Raw genomic sequence first — 22,810 nt, forward strand, 5'->3', positions numbered from 1 at the left:
CCGAGCGCCGCGCCCTCGCATCTGATTATTATTAACGATTTCAATCACGCGATCCATCAAAATGTGAGTACAAAATAAAGTTCTATAAATAATATCGTGACATGCAATTGTATAATAATACACGGACAGCATTTTGCAGAGAAAATAATGGGATGATGTATGATGCAGTAAGAATTATATTAGTGGTAGGTGGTAATGATAGCACAGTAGCTAGTAATACAAAGGGAAAGTTGATGCAAGAAGAGAATTTATAGTATGAATACATAAAGTTGATTCGGGGAAGTGGAAATGTATGCATGAGTATGTGAGTATGTGTATGTGTGTAAATGCAAACGAAGCACAAGTGTATAATGAAAAGACGACGTGATCAATAAGCCCTCCGTCTTTAGTTCTTGTTTTCGTTGATGCTGGGAGCTTGTTGCAATTCCAGCTTTTCTTCAGCAGTGGGAGGTGCCATAACTTCCTCATCCTTAGGTGCTGCTTGGGCTTCAGGTGCGCCATAGCGGATATTACGCACACAGCAAGCGGCGATAACGCCAAATCCACCTGCAACGACGGGTACGATAAAGACATTGTTCAAAGCTTCCATGTAGGCATGGATAATTGATTGCCGGAACTCTTCGGGAACATCACCAATGTACAAGTAGTTTGTAAGCGCGCCAACTTGTTGGGCAGCAGCCAAAGCCTCGGGGGCAACACCTTCGAATTGTGCCTTCAAAAAGGTAGAAAACAGGGTTTGGTAGATGGCGATACCGATGGATGATGCTAATAACATGAAGAAGTTGTTCTACAGAAAAGAAATATAATTTAGTATTTACTGCATGAGGACGAGAGGAAGAGTGGTAACTATTGGAGACAAGGAAACTTACCAAACTTGTAGCAACAGCCATGAACTCCTTTCCAGCCACAGACTGGACTCCCAAAATGCAGTTCTGTTGAGAAAGACCGAATGCGAAACCTATGGAATTTCAGAAGAAAATATGAGCATAGTTTCCACAAGCAGATTCCATCATTTTTTTGGGGGGGATTGAAGAAGTTTGTTTAAACGTTGGAACAACATTAAAAAAGAAGTAATACGTTACCACAAAAGCACAGAAAACCAGCTTGGCGACCCCTAAAATGATGTTCAGGTAAGTGAATTTGCATTAAACTATGCTAATCATCTATCAGGAATAACCAACTTACCAACTGGCGGTTTCGTCAACGGTATAGAAGAGACCGTAGCCGAGGATATTGGATGCGGCACCAATCATGATATACATCTTGATGTAAGGGAACCGTGGCAACAGGATGCCACTACCAATAGATCCTGCGATAAGACAGACCATGTATGGAATGAGGCGGATACCAGATTCAGAGCTGTTGGCGCCAAAGACCGATTGGAACAGAATGGGACCAAAGTACAAAGTGCCAATAAAGCCAAGACCAAGTGTGACCATGTACAAGTAAATGACGAAAACTTTGGGGTTGAGAAGAACTTGACGTGGCATGATCTACATCAGAAGTAAATGTAATTGCAATTGCGTCCGTGTGAGTTTCTATGTAGTTGAAAATAGAGTTTTTGATTGATAAATTATGCATGAACAAGAAACTTACGGGTTCTTTGGCAATCCAGCCTTCAGAGATAATAAGTAGAATCAAAGAAACACCGGCAGCAACGAAGGGACCAATGCTGTGAGCATCTCCCCAGCCCTTTTGAGGACCCCATGAAAGCGCCAACAAAAGACAGACAATCAAACTGATGGAGAAGATAGTACCCAAGAAATCAATACGCTTGAACTTATCCCAGAAGGATTCGTTGCGAACGCCACCCGTTTCGGTGAACAAGAAAAAGACAATTATGATAGCAACACCACCAAGGATGATGTTGAGCCAAAAGTCCCATCGCCATGTTAAGTAGTCGACAAAGGCACCACCAATAAGAGGACCAACGACACTAGCAAGACCGTAGACGACAGTAAGCATACTTTGTAGTCTTGGACGCCATTCGAGGGGAGCGATATCGGTGATGATAACAAAAAGCATGCTCATGATACCTATTTATACGATTAAGTACACGTTTTGCTTTGATCATAATTCATACATCAAGAATAAGCTTCATCTATACTACTTACCACCGGCACCGAATCCCTGGAGCGTACGGCCTGCAATCAATCCGTCGATTGTCGGAGTGAGTGCGTTGACCAAGGAACCGACAAAGAAAAATGCCATTCCCAATAGTAGGATCGGTTTGCGGCCAAAAATATCAGAGAACTATATATGTGTAAAACAGTTAAACCATGAATTCTGCGCGTAGCTTCTTGTGCCTAAGAGATATTTTACCTTGCCAGATAATGGTTGGAATGCGTTCTATAAGCAGAAAATGGTGGCAACAGAAAAATTAGTCACGGACATAGAATTTTTCTGTAGCATTTGCCAAGGCGCACAATTGTAAGATAGCGGTTAAATCATACCATGGCAACCATGTATGAAGTTGCAATCCAAGTTTGGTCTTCCAAAGCGTCGAGTTCGGTAGCGATAATAGACATGGCGGGTGCGACAACAGTACTGTTGAGTGAGACCATAAACATGGCCAACAGAATGCCGAAAATCAAAAGTACGATTCTGACCGTTTGTAAGAACGGTCGTTTCTTTTTCTGTTCCTGGGTTGGTTGTTCTGCTGGAATTTTGCCGCTAACGACGGACATTGCGTCAACTGATATCACAGTGGCTGCATCAGCACTGTGAAGTGACGAGGCAGGCATAATGAAAGAGACGTTTGTGTGTAAGTGAGTGAGCGAGATAGAAGAAGAGCGCAAAGAAAGAGGAGGAAAGATGTGAGGAAGATGTCCGGCGTGCACCTACATATATATACATATATATATACACATCGACGACTCGCCCAACTTAGACGGGCGGATCAGAAAAGTTTTGCGATCCAAGAGTAACCTCGTGTTCCGCCGGATTACCAGAGCCAATCAATCCCTAGAGGATAGTTTTGCCGAAGAGTATGTCTCACATATTTTGATGGCAGCGGCTGAATAGTGCGTCCGAGTGTGCTTCGGGCTTATATGATATAGCTTATAAATCACAGCTTCATATTGCTACACGCTTTAGTACTATGTTCGATCCTGCAAGATCAGTGATAAAGTAGAAGCAGGAAAAGTTAAGTCTATCAAAGCAAGTTGTGCTTCTTTACATAGCAATGGCCGATTTGCAATCCATAACCATTTATATTATCAACCCGGGACTATTTGCCCAAAAAAATAAACAGGGAATGAGGTTTTCCCGAGAATATTCTGTGTAACGTCTTATTCAGGAGAAATTGTTCTCTTGAAGATAGGACGTGGCAACTGAAATTACTTAACGCCCAACCTTATACTTTTCGTTGGGGATGTACATATATAAAAGAGACATCGGGTTATAATAACGCGTTTTACTTTCCTCATGGTGGTCTGTGCCTAATATTATTATCGCTTCAGCAATGTCATATGAAAATGGTGGGAGGACCCTTCCAGAATGGTGGGTATAATAATAGAATAACTGGGAATCAGATCAAACAAACGGTCCCGGGGTTTTTACTCATTTTTTTATTTGGTCTTTATCGTATCGAGATTCAGCAGCAGCTTTTCGGCCCGCTTTCTTGTCAGCTACCAACTGTCCTCCGCCATAGCGGACATTGCGAAGACCAAGGGAGGCGATCACACCCGATGCTTGCTACAAGCGGAATAATGAACACATCACGTAGCGCTTCCATTTAGGCGTGAATGGTAGGCTTTTGAACTTCCTGAGACATATTCCGGTTATTTAGAGAATTCTCGCGTGCACCGTATTATATCATACTACTGCAACAGATCGCCAATGAGCAGATATTTTAGGCAAAGCTATGCATCGGTCTCTGAAAACAACATACTATTGGCCAATTGCAACGACTCTTGGATCAACTCCACGCAGCTGCGCAGCTAAAAAGGTCGCAACAAGGTCTGATTAATAGCTGATCAAATGGAAGAAGCAAAGATCATGAAAAAGCTTTTTTATAGATTTCCCTATCATACTCATTCAATGTTTCCTTTTCTTCTCATTCTCTGCAGCACCAAGCGTTCTTGTAGTTTTTTCTTCCTTCCATTCTATTCCATACCAAACTTGAAGCTATGGCTATAGAGCTCTTGTCAACAGCACTTGAACAGTTAATATACAGCTTCGTCGTGATGATCCAAATGCGAGTCCTCAAGGGGTCAAGCAAACGAAGGGGAGTTGGACAGTGCTCATCAATATCACTGCATTATCACTTACAACAAAAAGTCAAGAAACCGGCTTGGTTTCCTAAAGAATTGATGTGTTAAGTTCGATAAAGGTCAAACACCTATGTGACCTCCACCAGAGTTAGCCTGCGAGCATATGTACCCCAATTGGAGTTCTCATTTACGGTATAAACTAATGCATATCTTTAAAGATTGCTACATGCAACCACTACATAGAATTCAAAGTAAGGGAACCGCTAGCATATCACTCGACAAAAGCGCCAGGAACAAGAAAACCATGAAGGGGTTTAATCCGATCCCTGGTTCGCTGCTGCTCGTTCCAAAAACAGACTGGAATAGGATAGGCCCAAAGTACAAGGTTTTAACAAAACCTAGGCCGATGCAACATATGTACAAGTACACTGTAAACGCCGATGGTTTGAATATTACTTTCGCGGGCAGGATCTACGCACTGTGTATGCACAGTGTTTTAAAGCCCCTTACAAAATCAGAGTCATATAACTGCATCATATGTAATGCGATGCACAGATTAATCGCTCATGGGGTTTATATACCGACAATCCAGCAGCCCTCGGTGATTACCAAAAGAATCAATTACACGCCGGCTGCAACAAACTGACCCATACTGTGAGCATCACTCCATCCATACTACCAAGCTTTTTTTATACAGAGTGAAGTTTGCCCTTTACTGTTAGGAACAGTTGATTCTAGTGCAGCAACAACTTTTGGCTGGTCCCCAGTTTAGCGCCAAAAGAAGACAAGTGACACAGGCTACAGAGGAGAAAAATCCCTGGCAGATCGATACGCTTGATTGTGTCTCTGAACGATTCTTACGCCACGTCAAATAGTCCACCACCAATCAATAGACCGGCCACACTACTGGTCCCGTATGCAGCTGCAAGCATCTATTGCATTCTCGAGCTCCATTTGAGCGTCGCAACTTCTGCAACAATAACAAGCAGCAAAGGCTTGCGTCCAAATATGTCGCTAAAAGTAGCAGTGATTGAGTTTTAATAACACGTCAGTTGCCATCCGATAAATGAAAAAGCTATTAAGGAAGCAATGATATCATCGCTACCAAATATAAAGTAGCAATCCACGTCTGTTTTTCAAGGCGCCCAATTCGGTTGCAATCAGGGACATGGCTGGCGCAACAATGGTGCTGTTGAGCGGAACGACAAACATAGACAACACAACTGCGAGTATGATAATAGTTACGAATCCATTCTCACCAGATTTGAAGGAGATTTTATATGATATGGCCGAACACATTATGTACAACATGACTACTACACCAGTCACTCTATGTGATAGTGCTGTAGTTATGTTGCCTGACTACATGATGCTACACTGAACCTCGCTGATGTTGACCCATAGGGCGTATCTGAAGCGATCAACACTATTGAGGGTTGACCAATTGCGAAGATCTCGCATAATTCTGTTTAGAAGATGCTCTTGTGAAAAGTTGATGCTATCGAGAGTTAACGCTAACGAGGTGACCTAGACGGTGATCGACCTATATATTAGCACGACCCTAAGTCGACATGTGAATCCATTCGCACTAGTTGCCAGCATATGGTGCTAACTGCGTCTGTGCGTATTACATAGCAAGGAAGCAAGCCGTGGATCTACTTGTGTCCTGCTGTTATTTTCTATGGGCAAGTTATTATAGACATGTTGTCTTTCAGCCGCAACTTTTGAAATCCAAATGCAATGATAGTATTACATCCAGGTGAAAATCAGTTATAAACACCAGAGCGGCGCTGAATCGTTCATTCATTTAAACCAGACCCATCAAATTTTATTACTTTTTAAAAGTAGAAGATTGACCGAACCAAATCTTGAAAGCTGCTAAATAATAGGCTAAGAAGCCATGCGAAAACGTGGAGATAAACTTTAGTAACGATACATTGGAGGGATTGATTTTGCGACAAATAAAAGATTGTGAAGATAAATAGAAGCGATCTTCAAATGACATTAAAAAGATACATATAAAAGTTCATTCAAAAAAATGAAGAGCGAGAAGAAAGTAGAGAAAGGTAAGATTATGGTGTGGAATGGAAGCGGCTGTCGTCTCTACAAAAAGAAGAGTGATGAATAGATGTGTGGTTAGTATAAGCTGGTGCCTTCTTAATATGGCTTTGGTTAGCCCGTATTTGCCAGCATGGCAGCCCAAGATTCAATCCAGCAGTGTACATACATCAGATATATATCGGCAAGGCGATGCGGCAACATCTTGTTCAGGAACAGTCGTTTGAATAGCCATGGCTGGCGTACCAAGCACGTTGACGGCGTGTGCTTCCTTGGCGAACACTAAATAGTTAGAACAAACAAAAAGGCCTATGTGTGAGTGTGTGAGTGTGCATGGTTGAGAGTAAGATACTATTTCAGCAGTCCTCGTTGCCACAAAAGACAAAACACGTCGAAGGGTACACGTCGAAGGATGGGAAGCCTAAGTTGGAGGTCGAGACAAGAAGGATCGACTCTATAAGATGAGTAGAAAGTGAGATAACAAATCCGTTGGGTAAAAGAAGATAATTTATACTTACAGGAAGGCGTGTCCAGCAGCCATGTTTAGCGACGGTCGCTCCCGGCCGTGCATCGAGACAGCTTCGAACGAAGTTCCATAATGATGCACGCCTAGCCCATAGCAGAGCATTCCTACCCAAGACTGCCTTAGTCTTATGCCGGCAGGTCCGTCTCTCTCAAGGTTCCCTGTAGCAATGAAGTCATTGTTCGGGGCGACCTCTTTACGGGCTAAGATACTGATACCGAGGCCAGCCCGTAGCAGAGATCTTCCTACTTCTCACTACAATCACATTGCAGCGATGCCGGTAGGAATGTCTCCCTCCATGGTTCATCCAAAAGCAGTCAACAACCGCACGGTTGACGTCGACCACAAATGGAGCACCAATACGGGCCACACCATTGTAAAGCCGTACCGTCGCAGGGTGGGAAGCCAAAGTTGGAGGTGGAGACAAGAAGGATCGACTCTATAAGATGAGTAGAAAGTGAGATAACAGATCTATTGGGTGAATCAAGATAATTTATACTTACAGGAAGGCGTGTCCAGCAGCCATGTTTAGCGACGGTCGGTTTCGGCCGTGCATCAAGACAGCTTCGAACGAAGTTCCATAATGATGCACGCCTAGCCCATAGCAGAGCATTCCTACCCAAGACTGCCTTAGTCTTATGCCGGCAGGTCCGTCTCTCTCAAGGTTCCCTGTGGGGCCACCTCTTTATGGGCTAAGATATTGTTACCAGGAAGCCCGTAGCAGAGATCTCCCTACTTCTCACTACAATTGCATTGCAGCGATGCCGGTAGGAATGTCTCTCTCATGGTTCATCCAAAAGCAGTCAACAAACCGCACGGTTGACGTTGACCACAAATGGAGCACCAATACGGGCTATACCATTGTAAAGCCGTACCGTCGCAGCATAGTCTATATCAAAAAACAGCGTCATCCAGACAAAAAGTTAAGAATGATTGCACCCTACAGAGAGATTCAACGTTTCTTAAAGAGAGGTCCGTAAAGTACAATACTTACACTGTAGAAAACGTGACTTTGCACGTTGATCTTGCCATACATTAGAGCCCTCTAAGAGAAGAAAATAGATTGAGAGCGGGTATTAAGCTTTAAAAGAATAAAAGCGGGACGATGAAGAGGGGGAGGGTAACTGGCATTCCGCGTTACGAATTGAATTTACCTTGCCATGTGGATTATGTGGGTTGGGTGAAGAGATCCTGGTCTGGCACCGCGTACCATACTGGCGGTGGAGCGCTATCTTAAATGGGACTTGTTTTATATGAGGCGCCTAATTAGGGCTTTTAGGTTACACAAAACAGAAAAAAATACGTATTACGAGCTGGTATGTTACGCCGATGGGTCTCGCTCTTTCTTTACAGAATCGTACGCGCACGGCATGGATCGCCTAGCTCATCATATACAGCTGACTCACTCCTCCAAACGACACTTTTCTCAACGAATCTCACAAAAAAAAAGAAGCATGGCAGAAGCGAGAATCGAGCTTTGCTGATACGGAAGCAGCTTCCAAAACCACAAAGACGAAAGCTTTTGCGGATGCTCAGAAATCTCATTCCAAAATTATGCAGACATTAGCTACTCCGACACCTTATTCTAACTGTTTTAGCTGGCTGGGTGCAAAGGTGACGATAAGGCGTGTTTTTTCGAGGGGAGAATTTAGTGTGTTGTCACACAGGAGAACTTGTCAAAACGAATGTCGAACACTTTGTTCGCTTATATTTGATGGGACAGGGCAAGTAGTTTCATCATATACAACACTGTCACACAATTTCTCTAGTGATACGATCCTTGGTTGAGAGCTCCCTCTAGATGGTGTTGTTGGTACCGATGCAGTTTCTCGAGGAGAAAAAAAAAAGCAAAAAATAAACAATGAACCCAAATACTTGCCAAATCCATCAAGTCAAAGATCTTTTGAACTCGTTTCTCGGGAGTATCCTCGTCCTCAGGCAATTTTACCATGCTACCAACCATCTTGTACAGGCTTCCACAATACGAAGCATCTCGTCATGAGCTATACGGCTATCATTGTCTATATCATATTTGTTTTTGATGCAAGACAGATAAAAGTTATTAAAACCTTTACTCTGATTAGATGACATTCTTTGCTATCAATCTTATATACAATACCTGAAAAGCCCCTGGATACATTTTGTTTAAAATGTTTATTCTTTGGGATTAATCGCGCTAACCACGAATGATTGAAAAAATGTGAATGAAGAAACTTACAGAGGAGCTTCTCACCTATCCGTCCACGACTAGTAACGCACAAGGCGCAGATGACTGAGAGAATCCTCCTTTACAGATATGATTTGACAGCAGCTTGCTTGGGGATTCATGGAAAAAGTATACCTATTTAACATGCTCGCTACTTGTACATACTATGAGCAAGATGTCATAAAAGTGGCACTATTAAGCGGCTCTAGATATCACTATGCATGTTAATGATATGCGGATGTTCTATGCTCTTACGCAAAAGTGCGGATGCGGCCTTTTAACAGCGAACTCGCAAAAGACAGCCAGATTGTACTACTGTATTGTTCTATGAAATATATCCGGTGACTGTATAGATCATATGTCTTCTAGATTAAAAAGTCAGTGCAGAAACAATGCAACGGTGTATTAAACAGCACCAGTGACCACCAATAGGAAGATGCATTGTATGTCGTTCTGAGGGTGGTCTTGTTGGACTATCACTACTCGAACGCTCTAATGCATATAATAATTATACTTGATGATATTACAAATCACAATTAACATCATACAGTGTTATTATCATCAAAAAAGGTTGTATATGTAAAGTGAATGTGCCCTATCTGGCGAAAACTTCATTCTAGTTATGATATTATACCAAACATCCTGAGCTTCTCGTATGTTGACATTGTTTCGGTTGCAGCTGAGACTGCGCGCTTGAGGCATCTATATTGCTGGCGTGTTGCTGCTGTTGCCCGAGGTCATAACTGCTATTGATGTTGTTAATTGCTTCTTTTGTTCTTTGTCTTGTTTTGTGAAATAATGATACTTGCTTCTTCTTCCTGATTATTAATAAAAGTACTGCTGTGGTACCAAGTTCATCACCATCAAATTTGGCAGAATCAATCAAGAAACATATACTTCGTTCTGGATGACACCTGCACGGTAATGACTGCATCATCGCCAAAAGTTTCGCGGTCACCATGGCGGTACTACTATGAGGTATTGTCAAGGAATCCGTAGAACGAAAGGCGCACAATCAGCAGAAAAAGGTTATTGGCAAATTAGCCTTACTACTAATACAAGCAATCCAAACAATATGTACCTTTATATTTCAATGCAGCGGGTAAATTCATTGTAATATTGGAATTCAACACATCAAGCCAGAAAAAGTTGCTTGAGGGAGGGCAAAGAAGAACGTTCTACGCATTTTATTCGTTCCTTGTTCATATTCTTGCTCCAACTCATGCTCCTTTAGAAGATCGTGTTCGGCATGAAATGACATAGTGCTTTGACGAAAGACAAGTGCCCTTAGAACGTTATTTAGGCGGACGCAACTAATTAATTAAAGAATGAGCAAGATAGAAAGTGTCCTAGACTTACCACATTTCATTGTTTCTGAGAGTTTAGTGCATAAGGTGGTCTTTGAAAATGTTGACCGCTCTATATTACAGCAAGTCCCCGTGATTCCATTCTGTCACTTCGAAATGGTCAGTGAACAGCATACATAAAGAGGGATGGTTCCATCCGAAGAAACTAGATATGGCATATGATGCACATCACCTTAAACCGACAAAATTCATATTTCACGTCCCGAAATTAAAAATGGCTTAGACCTGGTATCGTACATAGCACTGACGCATCGTACACTTGGATAATGTTTTACTTAAACGCTGTGTAAACAAATAGGCCCACCTCTCATCATTTTTCTTGACTATGTAGTCTCGCGTTCGTCCTCAGAATACACATATAACAAGCTTATAATATGAGCTACACGGACTTCTAGCCACTAGTAGCCCTATTTAATCTGATTCATTTTAGAGTTGCTTTATCACACATGGGGTCGTTGGCTCGCTGCTGTCACTGTGGCCGTTGTGGGAAAATATCCTGGCAGCGAATCATTATCATATCCGCAATGTAGGCTACATACAAACAAGACCGCAGATGCTCTAACCTTTACTACTTACTGCTCTTGAAAGGGCTTGAAGTGACTTTACTCTAAACTTGACTATCCTTTTAGTATCTCTGATAGTATACCGATGGAGCAACGGGTGAGCAAACTTCAACACAATATAAGCTATAAGAGATAGCGAGATAGTAACAAAATTTATATGATTGTTGGAACCGCTGCTCTTTGTTGGTTATTCATTGAAGGGAAAGGCTAACTGTATAAGGTAACCAGTGCCATAGAAAAGTGTTGCAATTTGGGGCTGACTCCGCTTAACATCCTCTTCTTTGGAACTCTTCTGCGTGTTCACAAGAACGATTGACGTGAATCTCTTCCACGAATTATATTCTAAAGATGCTACTCCATATGGTTCGTGAAGTTAAAATTAGAAGACTTTGTGTCCAAGGAAGTAGTAAGATTTCAAAAAAAATTCAAAAATTTTGCCGGTTTAAGGTGATATGCATCATAAATACGTTCTCAAAATGATCAATAGTGGCTCCTATTGATTCTGCTTCCTCATTAGTATTATACAAGCCTTACTACAGATAGCATATTAAAAGATTGTATTAAAACTTAAGGACATTATTATTATTACATATCAAGTAGTAGTAGAAGTAGTAGAAGAGTGATAGATTACAGTGTAACAATGAGGATACATCGGTAATGGTGGTAGATAGACATATATAAAGTACATATTATTGCGGGGGGCAGCAATTCTTAAGATGACGGATCACTAGAAGCACAAATGTGTCAGCTTTACAAACATCCAGCGACCCTTTCTGCCATCCAACTGTCGCATACATAGAGTCCATAGTACTGATGGAGTTTACACTCAGAGCTGAAGTAAATATCTGGGCGCTTTGACAAAACCAAATTGACTCGATCTGCCACAGATCGTCAACAGCGGTTTCGGTAGTAAGGGGCGGAAGAACAAACTTGCCGAGATCCGATAACTCAACACCACCGGCACGATGCATGATTGGATTCGATTTCCAATGGTCATACCAAAATTTAGTGTAGTCTTCCGGGTATTTGGAAAGGTATTTCAATAAACCGGCATCCTTGGCTGCTTCATGCTTGTTGGCTTTCAACTGAGCATGATATGTCTTGGCCATATCCCAAAAGCCCCAAGACGACAAAGATGGTAGATCCCATGTGTGGGAATACGAACCCACAAAATTGCCCATCTCGTTTTCAGGTACAGGAGGTTTACAAAATGAGCGGCAATTGACAGGAGTGCCTGTCGAAACTGTAGTCGTCTCTGGATAAACTTCTGCCAGGGCCAGGACAACTGCTGCCATGATAGCCGCGTGCGGAGTGACCTTGTGCTCGCGACTTGTAGCACAGACAACGCTCCAGGTCGTACCGCCTAATTCGATCGCACGTACAACAGTGTCGTGTTGAGCTTTCGACTTGTTCGTAATAGCTGGGTAATCGCCAGCCCAACCTTGAGGGAACCATCGTCGAATCAAAAAGCCGGGCAGAGTCTTCTTGGCCAGCATACGCGAAACAACGCCCAAGATATTCCCTGCTGTGGGCATAGGACTTTGTCGATCTTCGTATGGAGGCATTATTGGAGCTAGAGTTTTGGGTTTGATCACATAGCCTTCATTGTTGTACGTCTCGTCCTCTTCTCCTTCCTCCTGCCTAGCGGTAGCAGTGCTGCTGCTACTACTGGTAGTGCCATTAATTTCTGCAAGCAAGTCTTGCCAAAATATCGCCAAACTCTTGCCATCGGCAATTACGTGTTGGGCTGTGAAGACGATGCTACATTCGTCAAGTCGGTCGTCATGGACACCAATACGCAATTGCCAGAGTGGATTTGTTTGGTTGTTCAAGTCGAATTCGTGGTCGCACTCAGTTGCAATTAACTTGGCAAGCTCGGATCGATCCCAGAAGGGTACCTGCTCGTGAATGACATGGACCACTGCTGACAGGTCGAATTGCGTTAAGCGAACGAAATGAGCGCTAGGTTTGTCGTGTTCGGCAACAGCAAGTGAAAGTTGCGGATGTTTTTCAATTAAACGTTCAAGAGGTGCATGCAATTGAGACAAGTAGAATTGCTTAACGTCGTGCTGCTTATCAGGTCGTGGCGAATGGCGTATTACGGCGGTTGCAGCTAGGGTACCATAGCAACGGGTCAGATACTTAGAAACTTGATATTTTTCTAGCAAACCAAAAGGCCGCTCAACTGTTGTCAGTGACATTGGAGAAAAAAAAAGAACGAGGTGAGAGAGAACTAGAATATTTCTCTATCCAGCTGAGGAATGCAGTAACCAGATGCTGGATGCAGTAGTACAAAGCCCAGCTTACTAAATTTATAAGTCAGCCGTTTTATGCTATACCATGAACAATCTTACGCTTTTTTTATGTTGTTGTGATATATGAGTTGCTAGACAAGGCTTAAAATTGGATTCAGTCACCAGTGGTACATGGTTAGCTATATGACCGCCTTTATTATTATTAAAGACTATTAAATTTTGTCAAGAACTACCATCAGTGGAAATGCTAGACTCAAACAATGTATTCTCTTGCTCAGCGTATTATAGAAGGTGTAACGGATTTTCAGTCTTTCTGGGTCAGATCAAGGATGCATTCACGAACGCTCGAAACCCTGTCGTTTGATCCGTTCTTCCAGGAAGCGTCTGCAAAGGCGCAAGACGCTTGGCGTGCAGTTGTTGGCACTGCCGCCACTCTGGGTATTCCAACACCAGCTCATTCTACTGCTTTGAGCTTCTACGATGGCTTGCGACATGAGCGTCTTCCTGCCAACATGATCCAGGCCCAGCGTGATTACTTTGGTGCTCATACCTATGAGCTTCTTCATGAGCCTGGAAAGTATGTCCACACCAATTGGACTGGCACTGGCGGCAATGTTTCCGCCTCCACTTACCAAGCTTAAAAAATGAGAATGATAAAACACACTCTTGCAAATTTATTTTTCAATAAAGTTAAAAACGATATATTTCTTCAATTCATGATGCTTCGATTTTGTGTTAAAGTAGGTTGCCTTTTGTTGCTTCTGGAATGATTTTCGCAGCGGCAGAATGAAATGTTGGTGCTAGTATGCATTGCTGACGATCTAGCTACTAAATGAACGGTGGAGATATCGGCAGAGCCCCATACGGAGCGTTGGTATACAGTCCAGTCAAAAAGCGATGGACCTTCTCTAATGGTGTGATTGAGCATATCGAGGAATTTTTCAAATTCTTCATGGGATGATCCCTGTCCAGCACCGCTATTAAATTGTCTGTACACATCGTATACTAAGTTGTCCACTTTGCTCTTGAGTAAAACAAAAAGAAGGTTATGAATAATGTCGTTGTATGTTTTAGTAAAGACCTTTTCTATGTATTTCAATGTTATAGAGCTTAAGAAAAAAAATTTCCTTTTACCATTTGCGCATGAATGTCGCCTGAGACGGTGGTCAAATTAATCAATACACTTCTTTGTTGGTCCACCAGTGTGTTCGACGAAGATGGAACACCAGTATATATAATGTTTAATTTGCCTGTAGTAGAGCGAGCAGTAATCTGGGTAACTGCTGGGCTTTCATGGATCGAGCATTCGATATGTCCCGCATGTGTATTGAGCTCCACGACATTCCCTGGGCTGTCCTGTGTATGCGCGTTGTCGTAAAGAGGAGAAATGAGGACCGCTGATATAGACCATAGATTAATAAAATATTTAAGAGTAAAAACAAAGAACTAACCCCCATGGTAATGTTTCCATTGATTGTGGCAAGCTTGAGGCCTCGTGAAAAATACATGCCACCATCGATCTCTATGGCGCTGTCAGAAGTTTCAATAACAAGTTCATCCAGTGCCGTAGGGTTTGGGAGTTCAACAAGGATATCCAAGACAATGCACGAAAGATTTTCTGCAGCCGCATCAGCCTGTAGAGAAAGAGGGTATGCTTATTAGTATTTACCGTAAGACGGTCGAGTGTACAAGTACTTGCGTCAATAAGAATAGCAATGTTATCGCTCTGCGTGATTTGCTTTATTTGGATTAGATCCGATTGACTCGCGTCGGTCAATTTGAGATTGAAGCGAACAGTTGGTTCGCTGGCTTGATCATTCACTTGCACTTGCACCAAACCACCCTGTTTCTCGTAATTGTATGAACCTATCGTGTGAATTTTACTCTCCTCATACAAAGTATTGCAATCAAGTACAACTTACAGTGATGTGGAGACGATCGGTAATTTCGTGCCCAACACGTAAACTGTTGTACCGATCGGTGTCAATGGTGTGTACCGACGACCAAGAAAGTGTTGGTGCTGCGATACAGGTGTCGACATGCTAAATTGCACGAGCGACAATCAAAAACTTTGGTGAAACAATTTTTTTACGAACTTGACAAAACCCGTTCTTCACATACCTTCAGCTGCTGCTCAGTTTGCCAGCCACACCAGCATAACAACAAAGGACAGACACAGAGTAGAAGCGCAAAAGATATCTTTTTGATGGGAGAAGTGGCGAACCAATTCTGCTTCTGGCGGTGCTCAGCGTTGTCGGCCGAGTTATGTGGTGACGATGATGCTACTACTTGTTGATCGGATGAGGTGAGCAATGGCTTTCGCTCGTCAGTGTCGTTTTTATCGTCATGATTATCTTCAGGCATATCCAAGAATTGCAAGGTTTAAAGGAACGTCAGGAAAATCGAATCAACTCTTTATATCCAGAGAAACGGAAAGGGTTACACGAAATGCTACGCAGTAACACGTTGAACAATTGATGGTGCGTGCAAACGGCCATTCGAGTTTATTGACATAATGGGACACACACATGATTGTTATGTGTTAAACAAAAGTAAGTGTAGAGCCACCCATAACTGTATTGAGTTTCACAATGTTGCCGGTCCTCTTATCCTCATCACCATAGTAACCTTGCACATGGCGGCTGCTACGTGAGCCTTTGTAATGGACTTTTCCTGGATGGTCGCTCTTGACATGGATTCTGCCCATGACTGTGGAGATATCAAATGATGATTCAAAGGAATCGGGCTATGTGAAAGGGCGGGAAAATGAGCTATATACACACTATCTAATACTCGATTATATCCAATCTCCCATCTTTTAAGTTTATTTAATTCATTTACCAGATTTGCTGCGATGGCTCCATTTGATGTGGAGAGCTCAACCTTGGAAGTACCCAAGATAGACGCGACGCTGACGTCAATCTTGCCATTCGCGGTGGAGACGTCCAGATTACCGGTCAATGATTTGATGTTAGAGTCAATATGACCGTTGGAAGACGATAACGCGACGTCGTGACCAATAAGTTCCTGTGTTGTGATACCACCATTAGCTGTGCTAAGCACGACCTTGCCACCAGTGGCACCGGGCTTTGTGGTTATATGACCATTGGCTGTTGAAAGTGCAAGCAGCTTTGAAAACGTGAGGCCTCCGTCTTGGATGACAATGGCATCATTTAGTGCTCCGACATTGAGAGTGTCTAAAACGGCTGCGAAGGAAAGCGTTACTGCAACGTCCGCTTTCATGCAAATGCGTTCTCGTACTGGATGCTTCGCCTAGTTTATCAGAAAATGTTTTTGGATGGTGAGCAAATCGTGATAGTATAATCCTGTCTATCACATAAAGAAAAGTATTATGCATACTTGAACGACCAAGCGAAGCACGCCATCCGTTTTTTCTTCCTTGGAAATCTCAACTAGATCTTCTTCCTCTGGGTTACTGAACGCTAGATCGAAACGGACTGTTGTTTCCTTGATGGAATCGTCAACGACGACATCTACTTGACCGCTCTTTTTTTTGAAGTGGTATTACTATTTAAGGATAGTATCGTGTGTACGCGGTAAATTACAACGAACAGGATACCTGATAGTTAATGTAACGCGAGTCTTTCATATCAATATCCAAGCCATGAAAAGCCGATGCTGGAACTGTGTATTCTGAGGTGATTGTTTCCCACGGATTAGATGGGTCATAGTAACAAAACTTTGCTTCAGAGAACGAGCCTTCATCCAATGCATAGTAGGGAGATGAAGGTGCAGTCACTTGTCGGGCATGATGACTGAACGAGCAGCGGAGTGTTTGGAAGACAGCATGAGCCAAAGCAAACATGCTGATAACAAGCGCCCAACGCGAAAGGCGTCTGTGACGACAGCATATTACTTCAGCTGGCGCGGAAGCTGATGTTGGTAGTAGTGGTGTTTTGGCATCCATGGTGCTGTGATTGTAACAGAGCTCTTGCGTTATATTAGTATAGAGGAGGTTGGATGGGGTTGGTGATCAAATAATTTGGCGACGTAAGACAATTTATGCCACGAAAGGGAAAAAGGAAGAAGAAGAGTAAAGTTCTTATTAGAATGCAGCAGAAATATATAACGGGAGCGAAGAAAACCAAGATCGCTTGGCGGTTCCCTTCATCCCCTTGTGCGACTGCTAGTAGGAGCCAAGACTAAAGCAAATCCCAAAAAAGGAAGTTCTAACTGGACACGGATACAGTTGTCCGAAGATTGGCACTGGCGCGCCTTGGAAGCATAACCGTAAGCTAACAGCCACCTGCAACATCTTCGTATTCATTATCCTTTGTTTCTTTCCACTTATGATATAGATCTAAACTATTTTATTGGGAATCTACAGCCTGCAAAATTTATATATCATTCATAAAGGAAAAAGCTGTTCAAAGATTGCATAGGCGATCTGTTATTATGTTTACATGGCTACGTATTATCCCGGATGGCATCTAATTATCAACCTCTTCGCGTACTGTTTCTTGTCTAATAATCCGCTATCATATGTACATGAACTTCGCCTAAACAGTGTTTGGATAGAATACAAGCTGTACCCGTAACACATGGTTTTCTTTTGATATACGATGTACAGTCCATAAATAGATAGCTGACCCAACGTGTTCATTGAGCGCTTACCATTCTAAGAGTCCTCTTTCAAGCACATATAGTTCAAAGTTTTTCTTGATATAGTGCTCTTTGGATAACGATCTGTTTTGTCTTCCTTGATGTGGTTCCTCCTCGTTCAAAGAAGCTGCCAAAGACAGTAAACGTCGTTGTCGCATGGCTAATGCAACACCCATGACGACATCGAGTGCCGCGAGTTCCAAGACGAACAAGTAAGTTTGTTTGTTTGTTGGTTCGGGTGCTTCAGCTGGTAAGGAAGGTGCTCGTCATGGCCCTTCCTTGATGCCTGGTGGTCATCCCAAAGCATGGCCCGAAATCAAGTCTATTTTCCAGACTATTGCTGCCAAGGCTCCCGATGGTCAACCCTGCTGCGACTGGGTCGGTGAAGATGGCGCCGGCCAATACGTCAAGATGGTTCACAACGGCATTGGTATGAAATTTACATAATTTTCCCGTTGTTGGTTTTTAATGTCTCACGAGGGGACAGCAAAAGCTCACAATACATTATCTCAATCCATTGTAAACAGAATACTGTGATATGCAAATGATTTCCGAAGTCTACCACATTCTGAAGGAGGGTCTTGGAATCAATGATGACGAGATGGCCGATATCTTTGATGGCTGGAACAAGGAAGAACTCGACTCGTTTTTGATTGAAATCACCCGTGATGTGCTGCGATTCAAGGACACCGATGGCTCCCCCTTGGTGGAAAAGATCATGGACAGGGCTGGCCAAAAAGGCACTGGCAAATGGACCGCCATCGACTCGCTTGACCGTGGTATTCCTGTCACATTGATCGGCGAAGCTGTCTACTCTCGATGCCTGTCGTCGCTCAAGGAAGAACGCACCCGTGCTTCCAAGATCCTCAAGGGTCCTACCAACGTCAAGTTTTAGGGTGACAAGCAAAACTTTGTCAAGCAGCTCGGCAGTGCGCTCTATGCGTCCAAGATTGTCTCGTGTGCTCAAGGTTTCATGCTGATGCGCCAAGCTGCTCAGGATTTTGGCTGGAACTTGAACTATGTCGGTATTGCCTTGATGTGGCGCGGTGGCTGCATCATCTGATGCTCAAATTATTCTATACCGGTTAAGCCTTTTGCACCACCGCTTAAACAGTTTTTCTCTTCTAAAACTCAGGTAATTTTTTCCGGATGTATTAATGTTCCATCGTCGTTTTTTCTAACTTGGTCCTGTGACTACGCTCGATTGAGATGTTTGTTCTAGCTGATCGCTTTGGACAATGCATGCACATTCTCGTTTAGCGCGGAATTACAGTACCGCCGGCTGGAGTCATGAGTTGCTTTCCGGAGAAAACAGAAGCCGAATGTATGTAACAGCAGTTTATGCCGGTTTGAAATTTGTACTATTGTTATTGTTGGCGCAGTATATTATCAAATAAAACCAAAATGACAATGTAATCCCTGAGAAGGGTAAAAGTTCGAGTTGAAAGTGCATTTTATAATTTTTGACTATTTACGGTGATAGTAAGAGCTGCTCTCTTTAGTGATATTGTGTACAAAACAGGACGTGGAGGAAAAACTTTAAAAAAGAATTATGCATATACTAGAAGTGTGGTGACAAATGATTTTCTGTGAGAAGGGTATGTGAAGAATTTGGGTATAACATGGAGGTAGGAAAAAATACATTAATTTTAGTGACAACAACTGCTAACGACCAGGCATTGGGAACGTTAACGCTGCTGCTGTAGCGACGAACCATCTGCCACTGAAGTGGAATCAATACTGGATTCATACAGTGATCCATCTTTTTCATCAATGGCGGGCGGCTGCTCTTCATCTTGCTGCTTCGCATGTTGTTGTTCGGATTGCTGAGGAGGAGGAGGAGGAGCAGGGGTACCATAACGAACATTGCGAAGGAATACAGCGGCAATGACAGAAATGCTCGATGCAACCAATGGAATGATAAATACATAATGAAGGGCATTCATGTAGGCTTTCATCACCGGTCCTTGGGTATCAGCAGGCATATTTCGAATATAGAGGTAATTCTCGAGTGCACCATATTGAGCGCCTATCGCCTTGATCTCCGGATCCAAACCGCCGACTTCGGCTGATAAAAACGTCGAGAAAAGTATTTGATAGATGGCGATACCAATGGATGATCCAAGCATCAGAAAGAAATTATTCTAAAATAAGTAAATTATGACGATCATCAGTTAGTAACAAGCTCCCCAAAAGGATATCTAGCGTAGTTGCTTTTGTTGGTGTAACTCTTACCAAACTTGTTGCGATAGCCATATACTTTTTATCTGCAGCTGTTTGTACAGCCAATACACAATTTTGCTGCGACAAACCGAATGCAAGACCTAAAACAAATTGTAGATATGTTATTTGACAATCATTACCCAGTGCTCATTAGCTGTTTTCGCTTGAAGCAAATGCTAATTTGCGAAAAAAAAATATGATCTTACCGCAAAAGACAAGGTAGCCAGCTTGTTGTCCCCTAATGAAGTTATTAGCGTCCTCAACAATTTGTTTATTTTCTTTTTTAAACATTGATTTGATGGACGAAAAGAAAGCTTACCAAGTCGAGTTTTCATTTACGGTAAAAATCAATCCGTATCCGAGAACGTTACAACAAGCTCCAAGAAGAACATATGCCTTAAAATACGGGAAATAGTTGATCAAGATACTGCTGCCAAGCGACCCAGCAATCAAAGATCCCATGAATGGGATTAGGCGAATACCCGATTGCGTACTATTGGCACCAAATACAGACTGAAAGAGAATTGGGCCAAAGTACAGAGTGCCCGCGAAACCAACACCGAGGCACACCATGTAGATGTATACGGTGAATAATGATGGCTTAAGCACTACTGCGGCTGGCATGATCTATTTTCAGCATTGTTTTTAGAGTTGCATTCTTAATACTATAATCAAAACTTTGAGAGTCTACAGGTGTGCTATTGCTTACAGGCTCTTTTGCTATCCATCTTTGAGAGATGATCAATAGTATAAACGCAACGCCAGCAGCAACAAATGGGCCAATACTATGACCATTACCCCAGCCGTACTAAGTAAATAAAAAAAGGTTTAGTTTGTTTGTTTTTATCTCTCGGTACTCTATATCACTCGGAATTCAAAGTGCAACTGGTTACTGCTATTTACCAAAGGTCCCCATGAGAAAGCTAAAAGAAGGCAGGTAACACAGCTGATGGAAAAGAGAATACCCAGGCCATCGATGCGCTTGAGCTTTTCAATAAATGATTCTTGACGGACAGGCGTAGATTCCTTAAACAAAAAGGTCATTATCAGAATGGGTATACCAGCAACAATGAGGTTGAGCCAGAAATCCCAGCGCCAGGTAAGATAGTCGACAAAAGCACCGCCGATTAATGGGCCGACCACACTGGACAAGCCGTAGATGACTGTCAACATGGATTGCAGACGAGGTTTCCATTCAGGCGTCGCAAGCTCGGAAACAACGACAAACATCATGGAGAAAATGCCACCGGCTCCGAAACCTTGAATAGTTCGACCGGCAATGACACCGTCAATACTAGGACTAAGTGCCGTGATGAGTGATCCGATCCAAAAGGAGCATAATCCAAATAGGAGAACAGGTTTTCGACCAAAGATGTCGGAAAACTATATGGAGGTTTATATCCTATCAATATCAAAAATATGCATCCCGATTTCTCTTATTCTAGATCGATTACGACAGCTACATACCTTTCCTGCTAATGGTTGAAATGAAATCTATGAGTGTTGAAAAAAAGGAAGGGACATTAGTGAACACCGTGTTTAATGTTCAAGTAACACAAACTTTTTGAAGAAGAAAACTATGCAAACAAGTTACTAACCATAGCAACCATAAACGAAGTTGCAATCCAAGTTTGTTTCTCCAAAGCTTCTAGTTCTGTGGCAATGATAGACATTGCTGGGGCAACGACAGTACTGTTGAGCGACATGACGAACATGGACATGATGATGCCAATAAATACACCGACGATCCTTGTTCGTTCCATTCGCGACCGTTTTGATGGTGTCGTTGTTGTTGCTGGCTGCTCTTGTTGGTGTATGCTGGATTTTTCATCACTCGCTTCTTGTAGCTCGGAGACAATTGTAGCAGCATCATTATTGCTATTATTATTGTTATTACTGATCTCTATTTCGCGGGTTGACATGTTCTATATTGTTGCTATATTGTACAATAAGAGAAAACTAGTGTTGTAAATATGTGTGTGGGAATACTCTAATAATGGAGAGTGGTATATACAGCTGAGTTGTGTCCTTTCGCGTCGATAAGAAGATCAATAATGAGAGGGCCAAAGAAGAACTGTTGCCGGTTTTATTTATTAAAAACTGCTGTTTAAATATTTTTTCACAAAAAATGTAACAGATCACAGATCTGCTCTTTCTCGGTTATGTGCAGTGCCGAATATAAAAGAGTTCGGTAAAAAGGTTGATGCGGAGACCATGCACCAACAGAAACAGAATAACAGTGGCAACAGAACTATGAAGTTAGGATGAACGTCTCAGATGATAGGGATAAAATGGATATCTTGGTTTCGCACGTGGAACGATGATATCTGCTGCTGTTCCTTTACTAGGCAATAATTCAGGTTGATTCAAATTCTTTGTTGTTATTATTAACACCACTCAATTAACAAGTGCATATATGATTTAAATTGTTTTTCCTGCAACTTTGATGGTATCTTTATATTAGACTGTTGCTACTCCTTTTCATACTACGGAGGATTCAAAAAAAGTTGGTCGTGTCACAGGAAATTTTTACCCCAGTAACTGCATTGGGATAGCGCAGCCAAATGTGCGACAATAAACAACTCTATCCCAAGTACTACGCGACTCTTTCATACTGTATCAAACCATGCTTAATATATTTGAACGCGCTTCACATAATCAAAATATGGTCTTCATTGTCTGCGTCGATCTATTGTAGAAAAACAACCCCTATTTTAATTCCAATTTATACGCTTATATTCGCGTATTCTATTGTTGTCCAAAAAAGAGATTGCCTAA

General features: G+C 42.4%; 10 protein-coding genes across 10 annotated transcripts; 3 read left to right on the top strand and 7 right to left on the bottom strand.

Moving 5' to 3' along the window:
* Nucleotides 1–123: 123 nt before the first annotated feature.
* On the bottom strand, nt 124–2,606 carry BDB00DRAFT_974247 (major facilitator superfamily domain-containing protein). Its single transcript, XM_053129896.1, has 8 exons — nt 2,454–2,606; nt 2,323–2,349; nt 2,115–2,253; nt 1,597–2,036; nt 1,186–1,493; nt 1,083–1,114; nt 870–958; nt 124–787 (listed from the first exon to the last, which is right to left on the bottom strand). The coding sequence occupies exons 1-8, from the start codon at nt 2,568–2,570 to the stop codon at nt 386–388; spliced, it is 1,554 nt and encodes a 517-aa protein (XP_052980781.1). The 5' UTR covers nt 2,571–2,606; the 3' UTR covers nt 124–385.
* Nucleotides 2,607–6,016: 3,410 nt separating this feature from the next.
* Nucleotides 6,017–6,706, bottom strand: BDB00DRAFT_818364 (uncharacterized protein). The gene is given in 5 exon segments (XM_053123145.1): nt 6,017–6,225; nt 6,287–6,317; nt 6,442–6,509; nt 6,526–6,554; nt 6,574–6,706. 4 exon segments carry the CDS (start codon nt 6,605–6,607, stop codon nt 6,287–6,289), a joined length of 162 nt encoding a protein of 53 aa, XP_052980782.1. The 5' UTR covers nt 6,608–6,706; the 3' UTR covers nt 6,017–6,225.
* Nucleotides 6,606–7,882, top strand: BDB00DRAFT_818369 (uncharacterized protein; the record flags this gene model as incomplete). Its single annotated transcript, XM_053123146.1, has 4 exons — nt 6,606–6,615; nt 6,886–6,958; nt 7,460–7,682; nt 7,835–7,882. The coding sequence occupies 4 exons, from the start codon at nt 6,606–6,608 to the stop codon at nt 7,880–7,882; spliced, it is 354 nt and encodes a 117-aa protein (XP_052980783.1).
* Nucleotides 7,883–11,523: 3,641 nt separating this feature from the next.
* BDB00DRAFT_818376 (alcohol acetyltransferase) lies at nt 11,524–13,158 on the bottom strand. Its single transcript, XM_053123147.1, has one exon. It carries the CDS (start codon nt 13,130–13,132, stop codon nt 11,621–11,623), a length of 1,512 nt encoding a protein of 503 aa, XP_052980784.1. The 5' UTR covers nt 13,133–13,158; the 3' UTR covers nt 11,524–11,620.
* Nucleotides 13,159–13,515: 357 nt separating this feature from the next.
* On the top strand, nt 13,516–13,827 carry BDB00DRAFT_761778 (6-phosphogluconate dehydrogenase; the record flags this gene model as incomplete). The annotated part of the gene is made up of 1 exon (XM_053119289.1): nt 13,516–13,827. The coding sequence occupies one exon, from the start codon at nt 13,516–13,518 to the stop codon at nt 13,825–13,827; it is 312 nt and encodes a 103-aa protein (XP_052980785.1).
* A 34-nt stretch (nt 13,828–13,861) lies between these two features.
* On the bottom strand, nt 13,862–14,930 carry BDB00DRAFT_307212 (uncharacterized protein). Its single transcript, XM_053116868.1, has 4 exons — nt 14,886–14,930; nt 14,638–14,820; nt 14,321–14,537; nt 13,862–14,210 (listed from the first exon to the last, which is right to left on the bottom strand). The coding sequence occupies exons 2-4, from the start codon at nt 14,700–14,702 to the stop codon at nt 13,896–13,898; spliced, it is 597 nt and encodes a 198-aa protein (XP_052980786.1). The 5' UTR covers nt 14,703–14,820; nt 14,886–14,930; the 3' UTR covers nt 13,862–13,895.
* An 823-nt stretch (nt 14,931–15,753) lies between these two features.
* On the bottom strand, nt 15,754–16,632 carry BDB00DRAFT_307154 (uncharacterized protein). The gene is made up of 3 exons (XM_053116867.1): nt 16,547–16,632; nt 16,028–16,459; nt 15,754–15,972 (listed from the first exon to the last, which is right to left on the bottom strand). The coding sequence occupies exons 2-3, from the start codon at nt 16,427–16,429 to the stop codon at nt 15,958–15,960; spliced, it is 417 nt and encodes a 138-aa protein (XP_052980787.1). The 5' UTR covers nt 16,430–16,459; nt 16,547–16,632; the 3' UTR covers nt 15,754–15,957.
* BDB00DRAFT_307138 (uncharacterized protein) lies at nt 16,571–17,293 on the bottom strand. The gene is made up of 2 exons (XM_053116866.1): nt 16,767–17,293; nt 16,571–16,714 (listed from the first exon to the last, which is right to left on the bottom strand). The coding sequence occupies exons 1-2, from the start codon at nt 17,112–17,114 to the stop codon at nt 16,712–16,714; spliced, it is 351 nt and encodes a 116-aa protein (XP_052980788.1). The 5' UTR covers nt 17,115–17,293; the 3' UTR covers nt 16,571–16,711.
* Nucleotides 17,294–18,091: 798 nt separating this feature from the next.
* BDB00DRAFT_787126 (6-phosphogluconate dehydrogenase) lies at nt 18,092–18,872 on the top strand (the record flags this gene model as incomplete). Its single annotated transcript, XM_053120670.1, is given in 3 exon segments — nt 18,092–18,239; nt 18,337–18,692; nt 18,705–18,872. The coding sequence occupies 3 exon segments, from the start codon at nt 18,092–18,094 to the stop codon at nt 18,870–18,872; spliced, it is 672 nt and encodes a 223-aa protein (XP_052980789.1).
* A 625-nt stretch (nt 18,873–19,497) lies between these two features.
* Nucleotides 19,498–21,753, bottom strand: BDB00DRAFT_787127 (major facilitator superfamily domain-containing protein; the record flags this gene model as incomplete). Its single annotated transcript, XM_053120671.1, has 8 exons — nt 19,498–19,953; nt 20,045–20,133; nt 20,239–20,270; nt 20,352–20,659; nt 20,742–20,840; nt 20,936–21,415; nt 21,500–21,526; nt 21,631–21,753. The coding sequence occupies 8 exons, from the start codon at nt 21,751–21,753 to the stop codon at nt 19,498–19,500; spliced, it is 1,614 nt and encodes a 537-aa protein (XP_052980790.1).
* Between the last annotated feature and the right edge of the window lie 1,057 nt (nt 21,754–22,810).

This window comes from Zychaea mexicana (assembly GCF_025766255.1).
Source record: "Zychaea mexicana strain RSA 1403 chromosome Unknown BDB00scaffold_27, whole genome shotgun sequence".
In the NCBI taxonomy this organism is placed as follows: domain Eukaryota; kingdom Fungi; phylum Mucoromycota; class Mucoromycetes; order Mucorales; family Lichtheimiaceae; genus Zychaea; species Zychaea mexicana.

What these genes read in the sequence shown, in the direction of transcription:
- BDB00DRAFT_818376 (XM_053123147.1), bottom strand. Translation starts at nt 13,132, where the DNA reads ATGTCACTGACAACAGTTGAGCGGCCTTTTGGTTTGCTAGAAAAATAT.
- BDB00DRAFT_307212 (XM_053116868.1), bottom strand. Translation starts at nt 14,702, where the DNA reads ATGGTGGCATGTATTTTTCACGAGGCCTCAAGCTTGCCACAATCAATG. An exon ending in ATGGAAACATTACCATGGGG is followed by an intron (nt 14,538 to 14,637) that starts GTTAGTTCTTTG and finishes TACACAGGACAG; the next exon opens with CCCAGGGAATGTCGTGGAGC. An exon ending in GCGACATTCATGCGCAAATG is followed by an intron (nt 14,211 to 14,320) that starts GTAAAAGGAAAT and finishes GTTTTACTCAAG; the next exon opens with AGCAAAGTGGACAACTTAGT.
- BDB00DRAFT_307138 (XM_053116866.1), bottom strand. Translation starts at nt 17,114, where the DNA reads ATGGATGCCAAAACACCACTACTACCAACATCAGCTTCCGCGCCAGCT.
- BDB00DRAFT_818364 (XM_053123145.1), bottom strand. Translation starts at nt 6,607, where the DNA reads ATGCACACTCACACACTCACACATAGGCCTTTTT. An exon ending in CTTGCCGATATATATCTGAT is followed by an intron (nt 6,318 to 6,441) that starts GTATGTACACTG and finishes TTCTTTTTGTAG; the next exon opens with AGACGACAGCCGCTTCCATT.
- BDB00DRAFT_307154 (XM_053116867.1), bottom strand. Translation starts at nt 16,429, where the DNA reads ATGAAAGCGGACGTTGCAGTAACGCTTTCCTTCGCAGCCGTTTTAGAC.
- BDB00DRAFT_974247 (XM_053129896.1), bottom strand. Translation starts at nt 2,570, where the DNA reads ATGTTTATGGTCTCACTCAACAGTACTGTTGTCGCACCCGCCATGTCT. An exon ending in CCAGGGATTCGGTGCCGGTG is followed by an intron (nt 2,037 to 2,114) that starts GTAAGTAGTATA and finishes TCGTATAAATAG; the next exon opens with GTATCATGAGCATGCTTTTT. An exon ending in TGGTTTTCTGTGCTTTTGTG is followed by an intron (nt 959 to 1,082) that starts GTAACGTATTAC and finishes GAAATTCCATAG; the next exon opens with GTTTCGCATTCGGTCTTTCT.